This window comes from Equus przewalskii, chromosome 10 (genome assembly GCF_037783145.1).
Source record: "Equus przewalskii isolate Varuska chromosome 10, EquPr2, whole genome shotgun sequence".
Classification (NCBI taxonomy): domain Eukaryota; kingdom Metazoa; phylum Chordata; class Mammalia; order Perissodactyla; family Equidae; genus Equus; species Equus przewalskii.
In genome coordinates, this window is record NC_091840.1 from 15,709,491 (window position 1) to 15,727,732 (window position 18,242).

At 42.8% G+C, this 18,242-nt stretch overlaps 1 protein-coding gene across 6 annotated transcripts in view; it reads right to left on the reverse strand.

The window, feature by feature from the left end:
• Positions 1-17,956, reverse strand: part of MAP3K3 (mitogen-activated protein kinase kinase kinase 3) — a 64,453-nt gene extending 46,497 nt beyond the window's left edge. For 4 of the 6 annotated variants that reach the window (XM_070561644.1, XM_070561640.1, XM_070561643.1 and 1 more), the window contains exons 1-3: positions 17,579-17,956; positions 9,042-9,163; positions 7,323-7,415 (exon numbers count right to left, since the gene is read on the reverse strand). In XM_070561644.1, the coding sequence (XP_070417745.1) occupies positions 7,323-7,415; positions 9,042-9,163; positions 17,579-17,582 (219 nt within the window). In that variant the 5' untranslated portion in view covers positions 17,583-17,956. The remainder of the gene's footprint in view (positions 1-7,322; positions 7,416-9,041; positions 9,164-17,578) is intronic. The other 2 variants (XM_070561642.1, XM_070561641.1) reach the window with 1 other exon arrangement.
• Between the last annotated feature and the right edge of the window lie 286 nt (positions 17,957-18,242).

The window sequence follows — 18,242 nt, forward strand, 5'->3', positions numbered from 1 at the left end:
TAACTCATTATTTTAAAGTCAAGGAAATTGGGAATCAAAGAGCTTCATGTACCTGAAAAGTTCACATACTAAACAGCGGACAGCAAAGCTCCCCTGAAGAAAGAGGCCTGTGATGTGACAACTCTTCAAACTACAGCCCTGATATAGCCCTCTCATCCTTTTCATGTAACATGGGGGCCCGTTTATCCATTGATAATATATGACAATAGCTAACATTTATTGAGCATTTACAATGTACTAAGCCTTGTTCTAAGCGTGTTACATATACCAATTAAACTAATCCTCATAAAAGGTACTATTATTATCCCTATTTTACAGGAGAAACTGAGTTATAATGAAGTTAAATAAGTTCCCTCAAGGTCACAATGCTTTAAAAGAAGAGCCAGGATTCAAACTCTGGAAGCCTAGCTCTTAACCACCATGCTATGCTACAAATTAAGCATCACACAAGCAAAGGAGGTTTATTTTACTCACAGAGGCAGGGCTGCAATGGGAGCACCGAAAGAAGGAAACTACACAGGATCTTTTGTGATTCTTTTGGAACCCATGGAGGAGATGGAATAAGAATGGAGTCAGAACCAGGGGACAGGGGTACCAATCACGCAGCAAGTTAATGGGGCCTGGGGAACCAGTAGAGGAGGCTTTGGCTGAGGTTGTGAGTGGATGGGGATGGAGGAGGTAGAATGGGAAGGCAGAGTACCCCATCTGGTCTGCATTCTAGGTGTGTGTGTGCAAGCAAAGGTAGGGGAGTGGTGCAGAGGAAGTTATCATGTGGATTCAATGTTTATATGAGTGACAGCAGTTTTTTCACTGTCTTCTTTTTCTCCTTCCCCAGAAACTCTAAGCAGTTACCAAGGCAAGGGCCTTCCAAAGCATGGTGCCTGACACGCCATCTCTAGCTTCCTATACTCTCTAGTTCCCCAAGAGACTCTGGAGTAGCCCAAGTGCTCACCGCAGTTTGCAGTCCTGTCTGTCCTTGAAGGTGATTTACCACATCCTTTCACCTCCTCCTGCTCACAGCCCAGCACACTCTGGTGTAGCTTTCATTATTATGATGATGATGATGTTGATTATCTTTTTTTTATAGTAATAAAAACACACAATAGCTCTCATTCTTTTTTTTGGTGGGGGGGGGGGGCGAAGATTAGCCCTGAGCTAACTGCTGCCAATCCTCCTCTTTTTTGCTGAGGAAGACTGGCCCTGAGCTAACATCTGTGCCCATCTTCCTCTACTTTATATGTGGGACGCCTACCACAGCATGGCTTTTGCCAAGCGGTGCCATGTGCGCACCCGGGATCCGAACGAGCGAACCTAAGCGGAATGTGCGAACTTCACCGCTGCACCACCAGGCCAGCTCCTCTCATTCTTAAATTAGGACAATATATTTAGATGCACCTATAAAGGAATCCCCTCTGTCTCTATGTGCAACTGAAGGAACTAAATTTATTTCATGATGGGCCATAATCTGAGCACTATTCTATGTGAATTTAGTAAGAAGGGAATTAAACTTTTGCCTCAAACCACAAATCACTCCTACTCAAGACTAACCAAGCCTGTGATTAGTAAGCACTGTAAACAAAGATGCCTAGCACTCTGAATCCCTTCTCTGATGTGGTGACAGCCTTTCTAGGGTAGGATGCAGGCCCAGGACTGGCTTCCATGTACCACACCGTGTGCCCAAATCTGCCAAATTCCTAAATCTGGGTTTCGTGTCAGGCTGACCAGAATAAGCCATGGATAAGGAAAGTTCGGATAAAGATAACTGGATTCAATTCCTTCCTGCCAACCATTCTTCTTGCTTCTCTGAGGCATTTCACACTGGTGGCCAAGTCCTCTTCTACGAGGTTTTCTCCTCCCCGGCCTTCTGTGACTCTGTTCCAGCCCAGGAAACCTGCCACTACTCTAACCACTTCTGCTTCATTGCTGGTTCCTGTTCCTCATGCCTTCTCCTACCCCTTCCCCTACATGTGACTGGTCCTTGACGTCTGGACTTTTGGCCTCTGGATTTCTCCCCTTCTCCTCACAGCTTTTCCTCAGTAGGAATAAAAAATCAGGCAGCCACTAAATAGAAGATTCCCAAATCTCTGTGTCCAGCCCCTATCTCAAGCAAAAGTTCATCTGTCTGCCACCTATTTGAGGTAGATAAGTCGTTAAGAATGTAGTGCTAGAGTTAAACAGTCTGACTTCAAATCCTGATTCTACAATCTCTTAGCTATGTGACCTTGAACTTGTTACTAATTGCTCTGTGACTCAGTCTCCTCATGTGTAAAGTAAGAATAGTGATAGCATCTATCTCATGGAGTTATCAAAAGAATTAAATGAAATAATTGGGTAAAGATATGAGAACAATACCCGACATATAAGTGCTCAATAAATGATAATACAGGCCCATTATCCATTAGCCAAAACCCTTGGGGCCGAAAGTGTTTCAGAATGCACTTTTTGGGTTTAGAGAGGTGGTAATGGTACACATTCTATATATTATGGGATGCCTCCCCACAGGGGGAGGGTATGTGGGGCAACACTCCCATGGCAGAGGCAGAATGCTCACAGGTATTCCATGTGCTCCTCTGCGTTTCTTAGCCTCTTGTGAAGTTATTTTGGGGTTTTGTGACTAGTTCTGACCAAAATCTGGAAACAGAATTGAGTTCTACACTCTCTTCCCTGGCAGCCACATGTTTCAGGTCAGTGGAGCCACCCTCAGTCAGGGTCCTCCCCTTCCCTGTACTGGACACGTGTTAAGTCTCTAAGACTTAGGGTTTTATCTGTTAACACAGCACAAGCTAGTTTTTGTAGTGAAAAGTATGAATACTCACAATAAGTGGAATAAATAAAGACTATAAATAGCCTGTGTCTGTTCAGGTCAGGTTTTCTGCCCAAATGAGTTTGCCACAAACTTACAAAAGTAAAAAGAAAGCCTTTCAGTCTGTAGTACTCTTTGGATTTCAGAATTGCAGATAAGGGATTGTGGACCTGCAAAAACCACACACACATATATGCACACACTCTCACAGTTTTTTCACTGTATCACAAACTCAATCTATCCATGTGTCTGCATCAATTATCCTAAGTTAGTCTCCCTTCTCAGTGTTGCCATTTCTAACATTGGTCCTACTGCTCTCTTGGCTACAGGCTCGAATCTCTGAGTTATGCTGGATTCTTTCCTTCTCTTCCCCTCCTCACAGCCAAACAGCAAGTTCCAATTCTCCCTTCAAAGGCCCTCAGTATAAGACTCTGCTTGCCACTCTCTCCATCTTTCCTCTCGGTGAGCCCCTTTCCTCTCACTCCAGGATTCCTAAAGCAGCCTCTGTACTTCTCGGCTCCCCTCTTCCAACACATTCTACATTCCTCTACAGCTTCAATCATCTTAACTATCGCTTTCACCATGTCCTTCCCTTGTTCACAAAGTAATCAGTGCTACCCATGACCTATAGAATAAAGTCTAAATTCTCAGCTATCATTCAAAGCCCTCTCGAATTTAAGCTCACTCAGTTTACCTAACCGTCTTACACTGTTCTCAACAGGAGTCCTCTCTTCAGCCAAATCAATGCCCACCCTATTTCCTGAAATATGCCATATTCATTCCTTCCCCTAGGCCTTTAATCATTCAGTTTTCACACTCGGAGTGCCACCACTCCTCCTTTCCACCTAACTAAACTCTTACACATCCTTCACAGCGTAGTTCAAGTGCCAACTCCTCCAGAAATGACGCTATAACTCCTTCGGCCCAAGTTCATCTTTCACTTTCCTGACCTTCTATAGCACTCACTATCTAAACCATGTATTTAGGCATAGTCCCATCCTACCTTAGTTTCTTTTTCTCACGTCTTTCTCATTTCTCAATAAGACCCCATGATTCCTAGAGTATAGGCAACCTAACTTACATTTCTTTTGTAGGTCCAAGAAGATTGACCATAGGCACATGTTGAACTGAATAGAGAGGTGCCACAGCTGCTGAGAAAGAAGTTCCAGTACAAAAATTCAGGTCTAGGCAGGTTCAAGTCCCCTGCCCACCAGAGCCAATCTGGTGAAAGAAATAGCGACAGCCATGCCCACGAGAAGGACAGTGCAGACCCCCAGGATGAGCAACAAATTTGGGAACTTAGTGGGGGCAACAAGAGTAACCAACGATGATACCAAACTTAAGCAGAAACGACCTTTTCAAAGGATGAACTCAACAACTGAACATGTAACCCAAGAGGGCTCCCAAGAATCCAAAAAAATCAAACAATGCTTACTAAACAAAGGTTTGTGAACTAATTTCTCTGATTCTCTAGCGCTCCCTCTCCCTGAATTTGCTATACACCTTTGATGGCTCCCACATCTTTGGCACTGGAGTCCTTATTTTGCCAAAATAATAAATGAGAAGAAAAAGAAAAGGGCAACAAAAATAATTTTATTTGTGTGACTTAGGAAAACCCTAAGAGATCAGTGAAAGAGATAATTATACAGCAACCTTCTTCTCTGCCCTAGTTCTTTCTGTATCCCCAGTCCCAGCATTATGCCTGGCTTGCAGTGGGGGCTCAGTGAGCGTTGGAATGAATCAGTGATTGAATGTTGTATTAGTTATCTATTGCTGCTTAATGAACTACCACACATACACACACACACACACACACACACAGCAACCTTCTTACAAAATAGAATACCAGGCTTGTATATTGCTTTATGTTTTATTTTCAAACTAGACAGCCTATCTTATCAACAATCCTTGAAAGAGAAAGGAAGTCCTGAAGAGCCAGATCTATCAAAGTAAAAGCAAAAGACAGTCTGCTCAATCATTGACCCTGCTGGAGAAACAGCTCCTAGAATTCTCCTCCTCTAGAACTGATAACCAAGAGCCCTGTCTTGCTAGTGCCTGCCATGAAGAAATCAACTTTTCCATTCTGAAGCACCCACTAGTGAACCTCAGCAGGGTCATATTTAGACCCTGGCCTCTGTTTAAGACTCTACCTACCATTTTGATAAGAATCAAGGGAAATAGGAATCTGTGGAAATAGGGATTCTATTTCTTCAGAAATTAGGCTAGCTTTAGAAGTTTGTAAACCATCTGATAAACAGTAATGACAGTCCAATAAAGATAGAAAACCTGAACCCTTTCAGTTCCATGACAGTATACATAGTTCTAGTTTAAAGTTTTCACTAGAGCTCATACCCACAATGCCAGAACATAATAGAAGTGATGTAATCACTATTGCTTCACATTTGTAGATTTGTTTTACATTCTATGATCTTAAACGACTTTAAGAGGTAGACACAGTAGCTAATACAGCCATGCGTCACTTAACAATGGAGACACCTTCTGAGAAATGCATCAATAGGCAAATTTGTTACTGTGCAAACATCATGGAGTGCACTTATAGAAACCTAGATGGTATAGCCTACTATATACCTAGGCTATATGGTACTAATCTTATGGGACCACCATCATACGTGTGGCCCGTTGTTGACCAAAAATCGTTATGCAGCATGTGAGTGTATTATGTCTATATTTCAGATGGAAAAACTGAGGCTTACAAAAGTTATTAGACTTACACATGGTAAAATTACTTTGACCAGGAGTCAGAAGATTAGTGTTTGCTTTCTGCTGCTACTGAACATAAACTTTTTTTTTTCAGCCTCACAGAGAAATAGCACCTATTGATAAAGAAATAGGTTGATGACTGATAAAGGGATGTTGCACATCAGGACCTGCAAAACCATCCACAGGCCCCAGCCACACCTAGCATGTGCCATACATCTAAGAATGTTCAGCCAGCTCCAGCCAGGCTATAGGCTTTCAAGGACCTAATGTAGAGGAGGGAAAATACAGAGAACACAGATCCTACCTCCCAACAAATAGTTCATAGCAGTGCACCTCACTGCCCATGTACTTCCACAGCTGCTCAGAATGCTTAGCTGTTCTCAAATGCATTCTCTTTTTCAATTAGTTACCTAGCTTGTTTACTTAGGGAAGAGGATGTTTGAAGTCCTGCCAAGCTGAGTTATTATATTAGGTTTTCCAGTTCTTCCAGGCCTCAGCCCCCAAACAATTGTGTCAATGAACCCACAGCTCCTCTGGCTTTCCTTGCTGTGCCAAACTTGAGCCCCATGAGGCTATGTCAATCTCAGCTCTGCCTGTAGCCAGCACTGCCATTCTCACACCAAAGTGATGTTTGCCTCTGCCAGTACCATCCCATCCCTGAATAAACAACCTCTCTTGCTGGCCAAAATACTTAGTTACTTTCAACCAGGACCCTGCAATTTGAATCTTTAGCCCAATTTAGCATCTCTTAGCTATTTAAATTAGGTTTTGATCTTTCATTCCTCTCTCCTCCTAAGCAAAGACCTTCTGGCAGAACCAGTAATGAAGAAAACTGCTTAATCCTATCCCAGGCCCAAGCGAACAAAAACAAGAATAATAATGTGAATTCACTCTGTAAATTGTAAAGTCCTACATTAATAGATTATTAACATCTCCAGACTCTCTTCATTATGCTAAGCTGTAAACACCTCCCCGCTGAAATGTTCCCCTCACTCCCATCTCACCCTATCTTTCCTAGAAATGCATTCACTGAGTCTCTCTTTCTGCTTTCATGATTTTGCTGAAGAATACTTTTCCTGGTCAGAAGATGAGCATCTGTACACTTCCCAGAAGAGACTATAACCTTGACTTTATTAAGGGAAAAAGCTATCGACATTTTCATCACCCTTTTACACAATATCAGCATATACCTTTGAGCTTCAATTTCTAAATAGCCATGCTAGTTCTGTAGCTTCACACTCTCCCCAGATCCCCATGCCCGCTGGAACAGAATCTTAGATAGGATTCCCACGGATGAGCTTATCACAATACATAGAAACTCATGACCTGTGTGAAGGACTGAATGTACAAGTGAATCACTAAACATCTCCAAGCATATAACATACTTAATTTCTTTCCCAACAAAAGTCCCTTATATAGTATACAAAGTTGTGTTGTCCAAGACAATAGCTGCTAGCCACATGAGGCTATTTAAATTTAAATTAAGTAAAATTTAAAATCCAGTTCCTCAGTTGCTCAATAGCTACATGTGGCTAGTGGCTACTACATTGGACAACACAAGTAAAGAACATTTCCATCATCGCAGAAAGTTTATTGGACAGCACTGATAGAGGCTGCTTAAGAATACTATTGTTATGGGAAATGGTGACTAAAAGCATAGAATATAGGTAATGAGTAACCAGTGCTCCCTACAAATCCACTAAAATGACTTGTCCAGGAAATGTACTCCACACTCTTCCAGCACTAGTATCAGATTTAACAGCACATTTTAGCTTTAATAGGTAATTTGGTTCCTTACCAAAAATTTCTTTTTCTCACTGGCCCCTGCACATGAGCCTGTTGTTACTGTGGGGCTGTTCAGAAGGGCTGAGCTGCTGCTGTTGTGTTTTTTCTTTAAAAAACAAAAAAACTGAGGTTAATAATTTGTATCCTCCATGCAACAGAAAAAATTTGACGATATTCAAGAAAATTGTGGGTCCAAAGAACCAGTACCTCTTGTTAAGATTACTTTCTAACAGGCAGTCAATCCTTTTCACAACTTTCTACCTTCATAACCACTCACTTGACTCTAATAACACAGCAACAGGCACAGTCAAAGATCAGGATTTTTCTTATAATAGCTTTTAGGCTTTAAGCAGAAGGATTCCTAAAAAGTCATCTCCCTTCAAGGAATGATCAGGGACCACTCCACCCATCCTCTTCCCAGTCTGGTCCCTTTGGGCCTTCTAACTTTAGAAAGTTTCCCCTTTTCACCTACTAACTGATATCCATGCTAACAGTCCCATTTGGAGAAAGATCAGCTGACTGGAGCGTTACAAGCACACTCCACATAGGAAGACAGGAAGGAAAGTGAGGTCATTAGGCTCAAGCCTGGGGGAGGGGACTCACTTCTGGTAAAATGCTCCTTCCAAAAGCAGCTTTGAATAGAAATGAGTTATAGCAAGGGAGAACCCACACAATTAGAATAATGTGTGAAAATAGTACAAGAATGGGCCCTATTCTGTTGTTCCCCCAGTTCTGTAAGGTGATCACAAAAATAAAAGCAGCTTTTTAAACTAATCCTTCTGTTATAACATAAAACAAAAGAACTGAGGGTGCCTATTTTTCCTAAAGGCAGGAAATACTCTGGGAGGCTACATCCAGAAACTTTAGACCGAAAAAGTTCTAGGGCTACTTTCTATAGTAGCCAAGGGTACTTCTGAAGAATTGGTAGACAAGGTGCAAATGAGGAGAGAGAAGGTTAGCTGACAATGAAGAGAACAACAAGGGAGGATGTCATGGACAAATTTTCATCAAACACACTATAACTATCTAATATAGCCCCAGATACCCACTAGGGAGGAAAACCCCCCATCATTCACTTCTCTCTGCATGCCAAAGTACCCAGGAAACAGGGAGGTTAAATGACACTGGAGGTGAGAAGGTTCTCAACAGCACACAAGTTTAAATGTTAACAAAAATAGGAACTGTCTTCCTAAAGAAGCACACAACTCTCAATAAAACAGGCATTCTTGACTACCTGAGTTAATATGGGGAAGCAACTGTAAACAACAATAATACCAAAATCATTCATTGTTACCTTTAGAATCTATTATATGACATTTTATTGTTTCCCTACCTAATTATACTTCACATAAATAACTAAAATTAATTTCTCCTGAGTATATACGGTAAGGTAGCTAAAAACCTTCTGAATTAGGGGTTGTGAATCTGGATAAAATATTTGCCAAATAATCAGTAAAGGTAAAATTACACAAATAGTGTCCCCCTAATAAGCAAAAGAATTATTCTTATTCTCCACAGATGAAACACTATGCACAAGGTCAGATGCACAAGGCTTTGGGACTTCAGGTGATGACTCACACCTGGTTGGTATATATCATTTACCATTTAAGACTAAAAAGAAGGGGCCGCTAGCATTCAAGCCTGGATTAGAGCATCCTTTGCTTCTCACATATTCCCCCTTTGCAAACCCCTCCCCAACAGATTTAGTTAAGTCTTCCAGAACCACACACACCTGCTTATTTGGGTGACCCGTGTCTTTGTTCTTCATGGTCTCATATCCAGGCGCTCGGGAACGTCGGCTCATCTGCAGGGCCACCAGATCCTTCATGATTGAGTTCAATGCCTCCTGTTCGTCTGCAAGGAAAGAGAGCACACGGGCCAAGATACTTTAATACAGACCAGCAAAGTATTTTCACAAATTATATGACTAATACTTAGGGAGCTCTGCCCAGATAAAATGACAGACCTTGTAACTATAATCACATGCATTTGATGTCTCGAAAAACAGATAGATAACTGAGGTCAGACTATGGCAACTTGAATTTTAATGGATTCTTAACAGCTCTGGAATCAGATTTCTGGCAGTAATATTTACCAATTCAGGGGCAAGTGAGGTGCTCAAACACCGCAATTCTTCCAGTGCCAGAGAAACTCAACCAGGCAAAAACAGATGAAAAGCTGGAGTAAAGTGAAAAACAACACAGCACAGTATAGGAGGGCACTGAGTGAAAAGATGAATTCATGGAGAGTTTATTATGGGACAGAGTCAGTCACAGATTTATTCATAAAGCATCATATGTAGGAGAAGACATTTAAAAAGGTACCAAACAAGGACCTCAGGTAGCTGCTTTGAACAGAAGTTGTTTTAAAAGCCTAGCCTTTGAATGCGTCCCTCCCACCTCTTTATAAGTTTATAGGCCTTCTGCTTCCCACAGGGAAGTCAAAAGGCAGTTCTATTGTTTTTCTTCTCTAATTGACCAAGCAGCGCATTGTCTCTACCTTAATGGCATTACTTTGAATCCCCTTTTCTTGAAATAGCATAGAGTACTACAGTTCTCATGCATTGAAGACAACTGGCCAAAACCCAGAACCCAAATCAGCCCAATTCCATGTTTTGCAAAATTCCCCCAGGTCCTTCCAGAGATCCTTGCCCACTCAAACTGCATTTAAGAGTTGAAAATAAATAAATCTCTTGGTCTAAAGAGGAACATGAGGGATGAGTTGTTACACTTGCTTTGGTGACAAGTGAGTCACTCGGGACACACATTAACAGAAGCAAGTGCAAAAGACTCTACCCAAAGAGTAGAGTACCTATCTTCTGCCCTTTATCATTCTCCCTTGGAAATATTCTAATAACCCCGTGGAAAGGAAAGAACAGAATGAAGTATAGGAAGTAAAACTGTGCTATTTGCCTCTCCCCTCTTCCTAGACCAAATGTGCTCAGGTGCCCTACATGCCCTCTGAGGAGGTGCAGGAAAGGAAGAAGGGTGCCCACGAAGAGGTTTCTGCCTGCTCAGAAAAGTAAAATTAGACTTACAACTTGCAGGAGAAACATCAGTAGAGTAGCTTCCCATCTAATTCCATTTCAAAACATATACAAAAGTACATGTGAGAGTGAGAGTTGTACTGAAAGAATGACGTAAATGGTGAAGACAAATGAGGAAGTAGGTATCTACAGAAAGACATGTGTCAAAATTAAAACATATACATCCCATCAATTACTTTATATTTTCTAGCAATTTCCCTATAAGCTCCTTAAACAAAGGGAACTTGCTTGGTTTTCTGTTTTTTAACCTCCCAAACAGGGGCCAGCCCAGTGGCACAGTGGTTAAGTGTGCACATTCCGCTTCGGTGGCCCGGGGTTTGCCTGTCTGGCTTCCAGGTGCGGACATGGCACTGCTTGGCACGCCATGCTGTGGTAGGCATCCCACATATAAAGTGGAGGAAGATGGGCACGGATGTTAGCTCAGGGCCAGTCTTCCTCAGCAAAAAGAGGAGGATTGGCAGATGTTAGCTCAGGGCTGATCTTCCTCAAAAAACAAAAACAAAAACAAAACCTCCCAAACAAGGTTTAAAAATGAGAGCATTACATCTAAATTAGGAAGATTGGCTTATATATATAATATATATAGCCTTACATATTAAATTGGCTTATATATTATTAAATATAATATGTATTATGAAATTATTAGGCAACTATAACAGTAAATTGGGGTCATTTTAAGGAGGATTATGACTAGGTAGGTGTTTACTGAGAAGCATCTAGCGATATCCCTAACTGCAGAATGCATGGAGTTTTCAGTATCAAGGTAACCACCCTTAGAATTGAGAATTTCAGTTGTTGTCTCAACTGAGATATTGAAACAAGATGGATGTGAACACACACACACACACTTTTCAAGTCAAATCTACAACAAGTATGACTGGAGAAATCGTTTCTAATTCTGTAGACGATGATGCTATTATAAGAGCTGGTTTATCAGGTTGACAAATTCTGTTTCCAGGAAGCTAACCAATTCCTGGCATTACTTAATGGATAAACTTGTTTGGTAGTTCCAGTGCTGAGAACACACTAGAGGAATGGTTTGGCACTATCTCTTGAAATCCGGCACAAGTGACACAAGTGAAACAGGGTTATAGAATCTGATTTTGCGCCGAACACATTGCTAGAGGGAGACAGGTTCTTAAACTGATACTTCAAACTGAGGACATGGATAAAGACAGGAAGTAAATCAAGTGGCTCTTTTAGGCATTTCTTCCTGGATTGAGATTTTTAACTGAATTATCAGCACTCCAGTATGGCATTCCTTAAAAAATAAAAACAAACAAACAAAACTTTTAAAAAACAAATAGCAGCTTTCTTAGTGTGCAGCAGTCAGTTATATGGACTTTGGAGTCAGAAAGACCTGGATTTAAGGAGACCTTGAATAAATCACTTATTTTCCCTAAACCTCCATTTCCTCATCTGTAAAGTGGAGAGAATAAAAGTATCATTTCACAGAGCTTCTTTAAGCGTTAAAAGGAAAAAAAACTCACAAATCATTCCTCATGATACCTAACACTTAGTAATGCTAAAAAAAAAAATGCTGGCTATTATTATCATCAATGGAAAAAGGTCAATAGGAAAAGACTGGAATCCACTTAATCTATCCTAATACTTAATTTTATTCCTGAATTTTTATTAATATTAACAATAACCATTTACTCAGTACCTATCATGTATTATACATTAGATAGTTTTGAAAGATATTTTAAGGTTGGGGCCGGCCTGGTGGCACAGCGGTTAAGTGTGCACATTCCACTTCGGTGCCCCAGGGTTCACTGGTTTGGATCCTGGGTGTGGACATGGCACCGCTTGGCAAAAGCCATGCTGTGGTAGGCATCCCACATAGAAAGTAGAGGAAGATGGGCACGGATGTTAGCTCAGGGCCAGTCTTCCTCAGCAAAAAGAGGAGGATTGGCATCAGGTAGCTCAGGGCTAATCTTCCTCCCCCCCCCAAAAAAAAAGATATTTCAAGGTATTCAAACTCTAGGGGTAAAAGGATAAATGGCACACCAATACAAGGTTATACAAATAAAGAGAATTAATTAGACAATATACAAACCAGAGTACATAAACGCACATGTGTAAAAAAAAAAATTTTCACAACGTGAGTAGCAAAAGGTTGTACAGATGATTTCACAAAATTAACAGAATAAAGATTCTTTCAGAAAAGCAAGCTGTCCCAGCTATGCAGGAGAGCTTAAAAAATGAACTGAGGAGAAAAAGGACATGAAAGTAAGCAAGGGGTAGAGGGGATGAAAAGAAAGTCAAGGACTGATCCTCAGTGAGTAATAATCTTTACTGAGCAAAGTAGGAAGAAGGTACACTGGCAAAGAAGCCTTTACGAGGATTGGAAAAAACAAAAGAGTGACATCACAGACCAAGACCAAAGAAGGGCCGTGGCAGGCGTAGGCCAGGCAGATCCAACAGAGTGGTAGAGGCAGAAACAAAATTTTAAAGGGAATCAAGAAGCTGGAGATTAAAAGAAAATTTGAAGCACTGGAAATCAACAATTCATTTGTGAACTTTACACATGAACAAGGTGAGGCAGGGGTAATAGTGTGCTATAACCTTGAAAAGATTTCCTGAGGATGGCGGTGGTCTGACCCACTTAAAAGCTACTAGGAAGAAGCACAGAGGACGAAGTTAAATCTAGAGATTAAGAGGTTAAGAATCTAGAGGGGAGGAGTATTCATAGAAAATACAAAAGAAGGGATCTATGAAACAAGGATTAGAGGTCAGGCTTAAAAAGTAGAAGCTCTTAAACAGTCTTAAGCAGACAGCTATCTATAATCATTCAGCAGCATGTACTTTTTCTTTTCCTCATACCCTGACCTAAGGTATGGGGCTGCCAGGCCACACTCCTCTCTTTAGCTCCAGCAGGAAGTCACTCTTCCAGATTGAGCTATTACTTCTATCTAAAAGCAGTGTCTTAACGCCCTCCCATTTATGAACTCCCTTGGCTAAAAACCGAGAAAAGTTTCCAAAGCACCATATCCTTCAGCAAACATTGTTGTCCTACATGATGTCTATTTACTATGCCAGACACTCTTTTCCATATATACAAATCCCCAAAGAAATATTTTCATCTTTGTTTTCACTTAGCTAACAACGTTACTTCTTCATCTTGCCAATGCTCTACCCAGCTGTGCCAGATGGTATGATCACACTGCTCACCCAGGAGAGCCTGTGCTTCAGAGTGCCTCTGAGTCAAATTTTATCATCTTACTCTTCAAGATATTTCATATACTCCCACTGCCTCCACCTAGTCCATACCTGGGCAACATCATTTTATAGCAAATATAAGCAAAAAGGCTCAATCCTCAATTCAGAAGAAACTTTTTTTCCTTCAAGGACACGGTTGAACCATTGCTAGATCTGAAAGGCAAATTCTGATGTTTATTTTTCTGTTTCTGGGATATAACAGCCCTTCAATATTAATTGATGGTGGTTCAAAATTTAAAAATACACGTTATGGGGCCAGCCCCGTGGCTGAGTGGTTGGGTTCGCCAGCTCTGCTGCAGGCAGCCCAGGGTTTCGTCAGTTCGGATCCTGGGCACGGACATGGCACAGCTCATCGAGCCACGCTGAGGCGGCGTCCCACATGCCACAACTAGAAGGACCCACAACTAAGAATATACAACTATGTACCTGGGGGCTTTGGGGAGAAAAGGAAAAAAAATTAAAAATCTAAAACAAACAAATAAATAAATAAATAAAAATACATGTTACAAAGTAAGCCACTGCTTCCTCCTATGAATCAATATATCACCACTATATTTTACTTTAATGTTTAATGAAATTAACGTAAAGGCCTGGAGACTATAGGGTTATGTATGTCATTCCCCAAACTACAGAATTGATCCTTCCTTCCTGTGTACCTTTACACAGTTTTGACAAAGCACCTACAACACCTCATTGCACTTATTTGTTTACATGTTTCTGGTTCACCTTACCTAACTATAACTGCTTAAGGACAGTATAAACGCAGGTACAGGGCCTAACACTGCGCCTGACACATAAAAGACATTCAGTAAATGGGTAAAGGATAAATGGACAGCTTACATAGGTAGAACCAAGAAAACTGCTTCTTATCCTTTCTGTATTCCCATAAGTATCGTTCAGTTGGACAGATATGTGCTTTTTACAAACGCCTAAAATTCAGTTTTAAAATCCAACTATCATTTTTGAAAATATCAGAAATCTAGTTGTGACATAGCCATGTTGACTCATTAAATTGTGATCCCAATTCCAGTCAAAACAACTGCCAACTATTCAGAGTCTACACAGGTGGTCAGATTCTAGACAAACTGAATTGAGACTGATCTAACTAGGAGCTCCCAATAGCCTTAGAACCCTAGACACACGAGGAGTCTGTAAATCACAATGATTCTGACTTCAAGCTAATAAACCAGAACTACACCATCCTTAATCCTGTACTCAGTTCACTATAGTTTCCTGTAACACTTCCAAGTTGCTACATACTTTTCAGTAATACTTCCCCCTAATTTTCAGATTGCATTTATAAAAAGTCCAAACAAACAGGAGTAAATTAGTCTCAGGTATTATTAGCAGCATTTGCCTAAAATTACTAAAACTAGGAAAGGATTCTAGTGTGACCAAGAAAAAATGACCAGTCAATCCCAATTATTTTTTTTATAACCACACGGTATCAAAGCCAAAAAAGGGAACATTTCCTATTATTTACAAGGATAAGTGTAGTTTCCACTAGAGATTTACTGGGGCTAACAGCCAATATAAAATCTGACCTGTTTTTATTACCAACCCAAGTTGTCAAACAGTCTTGAGTCTGGGGCTTAGAACAACTCAGGGAAATCTGACTGTTAAACCAAAAAACCTGCAGGGCAGGGACTCAAATTAGCTTTAGTTCTTTCCTCCGTGGCCTGCAGTTTAACAAGTGTAACGAAAATATGAATAAGTCTATGTTTCTCTCTTATCAACCTCTTGAGTTTATCTAGAACTACAGCAACTAAAACAAACTAACCTGGGAATTTGAATTTTCATCATTCATATCATCAAAATGGAAACTAGTATTTAAGAGAGACTTGGTGGGGGGCGGCATTTATCCTTGCGAGCCCTACACAAAACAAATTAAAGAACCAGATTCTGGGAGAATTCAGTATTAGCTCTAATTGCATGTCAAGGTCATCTACAAAAAAGAGAGAGAAAGAATGGTATAGGGCGGTGGGGTGCTGAGGAAAGCCAGGCAGTGGTTCTTAAACCAGCTTGCCTAATATACTGCAGCTACCACGCAAGTTAATTCTCCCCTCACTGTTTCAATTTCTTCATGCAAAACTGACATGAAGACAAATGAGAAGACACTGAGTCCTCGTCCTTTTTTCTTTGGGGCTCTAAACCCTACCTGTATAGTTCCTTTCCTCCCCATCACCGTCTCTCCATATACTCAACACTTAAATTTTTTGAAAATGTCTTGAAATCTGAAAACAGGCTGACATCTATTTTCATGTTAGACAATGAAATATAGCCAACACACCTGGGCAATCTAACTGGTTTAGCAGTCAAGAAAGTGGAGAGTGGGAGGTCTGTACACCCTCAAGTATTTCACACCCCCACTTTGGGACTTAAGACTGCCCCCACAGCACAAAGAAGAAAGACTTGTTAGAAAGACTCTCCCAAATATAGATTCACAAATCAAAGATTTAGTTCAATCATCAAATTCTAGAACACAAGATAAACATTTGAAGCCTAGAGATGGCAAGAAGAATTACATGCCACATTTATAGTAAATGTTCAATAAGTATTTGTTGAATTATGTAGTACAAAGCCTTACTGGGTTCCTTTTTTTCCTACTGTCACAGGAGACTTTCCCCAGAAGAGCAAGCACTTCAGAAGTAAAGTATGGGAAGGAAATAGTAAGCCTAGCAAAGGAAGAAACCCATCCCTTACCGAATGAGGGGCAGCATGGAATAGAACAAGGCAGTTCATTCAAAGCCAGAGTGTAGACATAGGCCACAAAAGAATATCTGCCCAATGTGACACAGCATACACTTAACCTCCTACAAAAATGACTTGACCTTGCTATAGGGCAAAGCAAACATTAACGTTCCCTCTTCACATGGGGCACTTCACAGATGGGATGAATAGCTTTGCACAGGATCCTTTCACTGCAGTTTTATCCCTTGATTATTTAGGACAATACCAAATACTCTGCAAAACTTGTGATTGCGGACAAGTGAATCACAATAACTGATCCAACGAGAGAAGCAAAGTACATCTAAAAGCTTATTTGCTTTTTAATCTAGTCCAATAGATTAAATAGATCATTTGCTAAGTTACCAAAAAGGACACGAAATACAATTCAGTTCAAATGCTGAGTGTGGAAGACATTAAAAGCTTTTCTTAGATCACATCTTCACAACAGAAATTGCAAATATTGATAAAAAGGAAATTATTTCATGAGATTCTTTTGTGTAACGAAAGCTGCTCCCTTTCAAAAGTTACATAATTTCAGGGATCCCGCAAGATAAAAATAATGGATGTAAAACACTGTAACCGGATTTTTCAAAAAGTAGGATGTGAATTATAAGTGGCAGCCCCGACCAATTCCTAACCTCCAGCAATCTGCGTGCAGCTCAAATTTCTCAACAGTGCTGTTGATAACAGTGATTGCCGTTTTAATCTCCTCGCAGCCTGTCTCCCCGCACGCCCTGCCCCCTGCGCCGCGGCGCGCAGAGGGCTCGAGAGCAAGCCCCGGGAACTCTCACAGGCCGGCCAGTGTGAGCAAAGGGAAGGAAATGACACAGGCAGGAAAAAAAAGCAAATCAAGGAAAAGACACAACAGCAGCTGGGCCTGCACCAGCCTCCAGCCCGGGCCCCACACTGCGCTCTCGCTCCCCCGCCCTCGGGCTCGCGGGCCGGCTCGCTCGGGCTGGAGCGGGCTGCCCCGCCGAGCACGGGCCCTCGACCCGGCCGCCGCTTCCTCGGGATGCGCCCGCCGCGCGGCCCGGAAGGAGGCTGCCGAGGGGGCTCCGCCGGCCGGGACCGCCCCGGCGGGCTGGGGGGGCCAGAACCCCCGCCCGGGCCGCGGAGCCGCGAGCGGGGAGGCGGGCGCCGGCGGTCTGCAGCCCCGGCCGGGCGGGCTGTCCATGCCTGTCAGGCGGCGGCCCAGGGTCCTCCTCCCCTCAGCCCGGGGCGGGGCGACGCGAAGCAGCGCGGGCACAGGCCGGGGCGGTGGCGACACTCACCCATGGTGGCGATGGCGGCGGCGGCGGCTTGGGCCCGAGTGTCACCTGCGCAGCCGGGGCTGCATGCCGGGGGCCCGGGCGGCGGGGACGGCAGCGGGCCTGGCTCCGCGCGGGGGGCGCGGGCTGTGCTCGGGGCCCCCGCCGCCTCCCCAGGCTCCGGCTCCGGCTCCGCCCGCGGCCGGGCGCTGTGGCATGGGCAGGGTGGCCCGCTACATCCCTGGCGCTCCTCGGCTCGGCCCAGCCCGGCTTCGGCGGCGCCGCTCAACCCGCCCGCCCGCCAGTCCCTTAGTCCCGCAGTCGCTCCGTCCGGCCACCGTTCTCCACCTCAGGAACGCTCCGAAAAACAAACCGCTGGTCGCGCAGCTCTCCCCCTTGTCTGTCACTCACCCCAGCGCTCGCCAATCCCAGGCAGTCGCCGGACCTTCGTACCACCCCTACTCACTTCACCAGCCAATAACAAGCAGGAAGCCGCTGCCCCCGCTCTCTCCCCAACTCGCTAACTCTCAGCCGCCAGCTAATCATCAGCACCACACGATGAACCATTCCCGCCTACTCTCTTAGGATGCCAATGGGCGAAGCCACGGCGGTTTCCGAGGGCTGTCTACCGCCTGCCAATCATAGGAACAGCGTCTGGTTCACTCAGCTGCTAGCCAATCACGTAGAG